This window comes from Plectropomus leopardus, unplaced genomic scaffold (genome assembly GCF_008729295.1).
Source record: "Plectropomus leopardus isolate mb unplaced genomic scaffold, YSFRI_Pleo_2.0 unplaced_scaffold27934, whole genome shotgun sequence".
Lineage (NCBI taxonomy): Eukaryota > Metazoa > Chordata > Actinopteri > Perciformes > Serranidae > Plectropomus > Plectropomus leopardus.
In genome coordinates this window covers 1-4,628 of record NW_024630417.1, presented here as the reverse complement: position 1 = coordinate 4,628, position 4,628 = coordinate 1, and the positions used below count along the sequence as shown (strand labels likewise).

General features: G+C 42.7%; 1 protein-coding gene across 1 annotated transcript; it reads right to left on the bottom strand.

The window, feature by feature from the left end:
* Positions 1 to 185: 185 nt before the first annotated feature.
* Positions 186 to 3,464, bottom strand: LOC121937939 (chromobox protein homolog 8-like). Its single transcript, XM_042481229.1, has 5 exons — positions 3,059 to 3,464; positions 2,894 to 2,937; positions 2,436 to 2,501; positions 1,958 to 2,024; positions 186 to 1,567 (listed from the first exon to the last, which is right to left on the bottom strand). Exons 1-5 carry the CDS (start codon positions 3,125 to 3,127, stop codon positions 761 to 763), a joined length of 1,053 nt encoding a protein of 350 aa, XP_042337163.1. The 5' UTR covers positions 3,128 to 3,464; the 3' UTR covers positions 186 to 760.
* Between the last annotated feature and the right edge of the window lie 1,164 nt (positions 3,465 to 4,628).

The window sequence follows — 4,628 nt, the reverse complement described above, 5'->3', positions numbered from 1 at the left end:
TTTGATTAAGAGTGTGGAAGACATTAAATTAAAATTTCCACAAATATGAGTTTGTATCTTTATAGTCTTGGTTTATTGGGGGAAACAATAGATAGCTGGATGCATTTTAGGGACTGTACTTTATTTATCAGAGTAGGTGGTGGCTGTTTTTTTTTTTCTATTATGGCCCTCCCTGAAACTGGGGGGGGTACACGACTCTGCCTTCACCATAAATAACTTTATAAATAACTTTATTTTACAGTTTCTGGTTAAAATAAATTGTTAAATTTGGGAGATTTTTTAAAAAGAAGATATGCTTAGTAAGTAAGTTTTGGGGTTCTGGGGGTATTTAAAATAAATACAACCACTTAAAGTTGAATGTCACTTCCAAGTGCTTAAAAAAATGATTTGAAGTGCCTCCCCTGTTTTGCACCACCTCTCCACTTTCACAGGTAACGAACAGTCCCTTAGCAAAGTGAATATATTCCCCAAAGGTCATGAAAAGGTTGTTTATGGTGACAAAACATGAAAAAAAAACAGCCTTTCTATATAACCTGAACAAGATATTATCGGCGATACTGAGCGCAAAAAAACAGCAAACATAAACTCACAATGTCAGTTTTATTTTCTCAGCAGCGTATTAAATATTTTTGTATGTACACGTTTGAAAGTTACATAGAAAAAATATAGTATTACAGTAGGCGTGTTAGTAAGTAGCTTGGTAAATTTACTCATATATATAGTATATATATATTAGCCTCCTCTGATCCGGAGCACATACTCATCTCTTCTCTCTGAAAAAGCCTTTCTGCGTGCTGCTCTCTCTGATGGTGACTGTCAAGAAGTTCAAGGTGACATCAGTCACGGTCACCGTGTCCAGACTGGTGAAACTGGGGGTCCAGGACGAGGCTCCTCGCGTGGGCTGCTCATGGATGGATTGTGAGGAGATGACTGCAGGTTGGCAGCACTCCTTCACCTGATGGTGTCTCCGGTGCTCTTCTGTGGAGCTGCCGGGCCGATGAATGGACATCCTGCCCAAACATTTAGTCCTGTGTCCCCCCTGATGGCTTTTACGCACATCTGGGCTGAAGGCGCAGCTGTAGGACAACCTCCGCTCGCCGCTGTGTTTGGGTGATATCGTGGTCTCCTCCTGAAACCTCCTGGTCAGCTGCATGAGGCTGTGATCTGATGTCTCCCCGTGATGCAGCAAACGTCGGGACAAACCGTGCTCCTCCAGTGACCTGCTCCGTTTGGTGTCCGGCTCTGCCGAGGCGCCTCCATCATCTTCATCATACTGTAAATGCAGCTTCGGTTTGCGCCCTCTCTTTTTGGGGAACCGGACGGTTTCTTGGAGCGTCAGAGCGGCCGGTGGAGTCGGTCTGGGCCTCCTCTCTGGCTCCGGTGGTCGGACGTGGACGCTCTCTCCTCTGTTGACCGCGCTTGGTGGAAAGATTGTGGGAACCACGCTGCGCAAACCCTCCCGGGCCCTCGGTGTTATGACAGGCTCCGGAATGGGATAGGAAACCTGGATCCCCCTGGGAGCCTCTTTTCTGAATTCATACGTCTTTTCTTTGGCTTTGGCTTTGGCCTGAGGGCAGAGCAAATGCCGTTTGTGAGAGGAGGTTTCCCACAGATGAAAATCTGAAGTCTCCGGAGGAAATTTAAAGGTTTAAGTGGAGCAGCTGCAGATCTGTTTGGTTACACTGAGCCTCCAAGTCCTCGTCCTGAAGCTGCTAAACTTTTATTTTATTTTATTTTATTAAACAATGCATGTCAGATACACGAATAACCCATTTGGGTAAATTACAGATTTCTTTTTGTATCTGCCATTCCACTTGTTCCACAGTTTCAAAATGAACACGGCTGTTGTCTTATCGTGGAAATTACTAATCATTTGCATCTGCATCAGAAAGGCGAAAACATAAAATGAAACCCCGGTTAAAAAAAAAAAAAAAAAAGATTGCAAAGATTCACCCACCTTCAGGAGAAACGTCTCGGGTTTCGGTCCCCTCTTCTTCGGGCCAAACAGCTCCCTTTCTCTCTCCCTGGTGAATAAAAAACATTAAAGGATTAATCACAACATATTAAGAAACACATATTTTATTTCGCCTATAATTAAATCAGGAAATCTAGTTTCCAAGTAAAGGGCAAAAATCTGGAAATGAAGTACGTTTTTATACAGTTTTTAGGGCATTTTTAATGAGAAATAAGATTAATAATAATTAAAAACGGACGGACTAAAGCAAATAAGCTGTTTGTGATGGAAAAAGGCTTCACACATCACACCTATCTGCAGTGGAAACTTACTGATCTCACTCCTCTGATGATTAAAATGAATTCCTCTGCGAAGAAATACGATTAAATATGAAGCAGAAGTATAGTTTAAATGGACATGTTTGTGGCACAGAGTGCGCCGCGGTGCAGAGAGGCCTACTGCTGCGCTGTCAAACCCTCACCTCTCCTCGAAGGCAGCGAAGAGTCGTGCGTCCAGAATGTTTTCCTCCGGCTCCCAGGTGCTGTACCTGCGTCCACACAACGGAGAGGAGACAGTTTGTCACCACACGCCGTGCGGATCACATGTCAACGCGCACACACGCGCCGAAATACTTTTTCTTTTGTATCAAAGCGATCTGCGTGGGCTGCAATTACAGACTACGTAGCGGACAGTGACGCATGGTGAACCCAGCCATTTGCTAACGCTAGTTTAATATATCCCGGCGGGCTCGAGCGCAGACTTTTACAACACCATGACGCGAGCCAGCACACGTGCACACTGCACTACAGAACACACAGTGGGGTGATATGATGAAATAAACATCCAGGCGCTGATTAAACGACAGAGTGTGAGGTGGTGCAGTTGTGCGAGCGGCCAGGATGGAGCGCTGTCCTTCACAGCCTCGGCCACAATACTCACTTCTGAGACCAGCCCTTCCATTTCACGAGATATTCCCAGCGACCCTGCAAAACAGATCCGTAACAGATTAAGGTTAGATTGCCTGTAGGCGCAGCACAAACAAACGGTTGCGTAATAGGTGCGGAGACACAGCCTGTGGGCCACAGAAAGAAAAGCAGCGAATACCCGTCTGATTCGCCGTTTAATGATGGACTCGGCTGCGAAGACGCTCTCACCGACAGCCGAGAGCTCCATGATTCACCATGCACCTCGTTTATTTCTGTCTCTTTTATTATTTTTGGCTTCCCCGTGTCCTCTTCGGGTTGTTTAATTCCGCACATCCCATAATACGCAATCTGGAGAGGACGTCATCACGTCTTTTTCTGTTGCCAGGCACCGCAGTCGGTAGGACGGATCGCGGCGGAGCACATTGGCTCAGTTGTTGCTACGTGCTCCGGGTTTCTGAGTGGAGGGGAGGAGTCCCGCTGCTCTGGCTGCTGTACAGGAATGTCTGGCACAGTGGGGACAAGCAGAGTCAGAGGCTCCCGGAGCGGATCCACGGGCCCCATGAGGTCCCTGAGTGGGGCCCTGGAAATCCAAAAGAAAAAAAAATATATAATTTCACTTGTATGTAAAAAATAAAAAAATAAAAAATAAATAAAAAAGTCAGTGAGACTATAATGAATACTTTAAAAATGTTTCACCATCACGCACACCACATTTACACCAACATTTGCAAATATTAGTCTGTATTTGTAAAATTATGAATGAATCAACTGCAAAAAAAATTGAATTAAAATCCTCAAAAAAATAAATTTCCCTGCATATATTTTTTTTTAACCAAATGGGAACATTTATGGTCAAATTTTTGTCTCTCTCCAGGTAAAAAAAAAAAAAAAAACACCCACTTTGATTATCATAGATGCATGACTGATTATTTGAAATAATTTGTTTAACACAGAACATAATTTCATTCACATTTCCAGCTTTTTGGATGCTGAATATAAAAATGAAAAAGCTACAATTTACAGCCACACCCATGCAATTGGACTTATGAGCATTCATTTTTTGCGCACATTGATGAGGCAGCACACAATCTCTCACTGTGCGCATTTACTTCAGTGCGTAGCGCGCAGACATTGGTTAATGGAGAGCGCACAAAATGATTCCAGTCGGTCGGTTTTTAATGATCATACGGGGGTGTAATTTGTTCAATCCATCGCACGTCAATAGCAAATTAAAGTCGGTTTATTTAGACTATTTATGATATGATTTTTATAAGAGGAACCAAATTACATGAAACACAAAAACGGTCCAAAACGACCGCTTGAATTCTGATTTCTTTCCATAAAAGCAAAAATACTGATTGGCTTTATAATTATAAGAGTTTGCTATTGTAAGGGGATTAATTGCATTATTTAAGTCCTGTATGAGTTTTGAATTTCGGAAAGTATTGATTCAAGATTTAACTTTAGGTTATTTCTTTAAGTGAAGTCCACCCAGCAGGGCAGAGTGGGATTTACCTATACGAGGTTGAAGTTTTGCAAAATTTAAATTATATTATTAAACCGCCTAAACTGTGTCCGGTTTGTGTGAAACAAACATTATATCTCTGTTATCAGTGGAAGAGTGTTTTTTGCCTCTTCAGAGAAAGAAGACATCTCATTTGATGTGATTTAATCTTCTTTTTTCTCTTGTATAAAAATGGCCATGAGGGCCTGTTGGTTTAAAGACGACAGAGGCGACATTATTAATA

What these genes read in the sequence shown, in the direction of transcription:
- LOC121937939 (XM_042481229.1), bottom strand. Translation starts at nt 3,127, where the DNA reads ATGGAGCTCTCGGCTGTCGGTGAGAGCGTCTTCGCAGCCGAGTCCATC. An exon ending in TTAAACGGCGAATCAGACGG is followed by an intron (nt 2,938 to 3,058) that starts GTATTCGCTGCT and finishes TCTGTTTTGCAG; the next exon opens with GGTCGCTGGGAATATCTCGT. An exon ending in TTCGCTGCCTTCGAGGAGAG is followed by an intron (nt 2,025 to 2,435) that starts GTGAGGGTTTGA and finishes TTTATTCACCAG; the next exon opens with GGAGAGAGAAAGGGAGCTGT.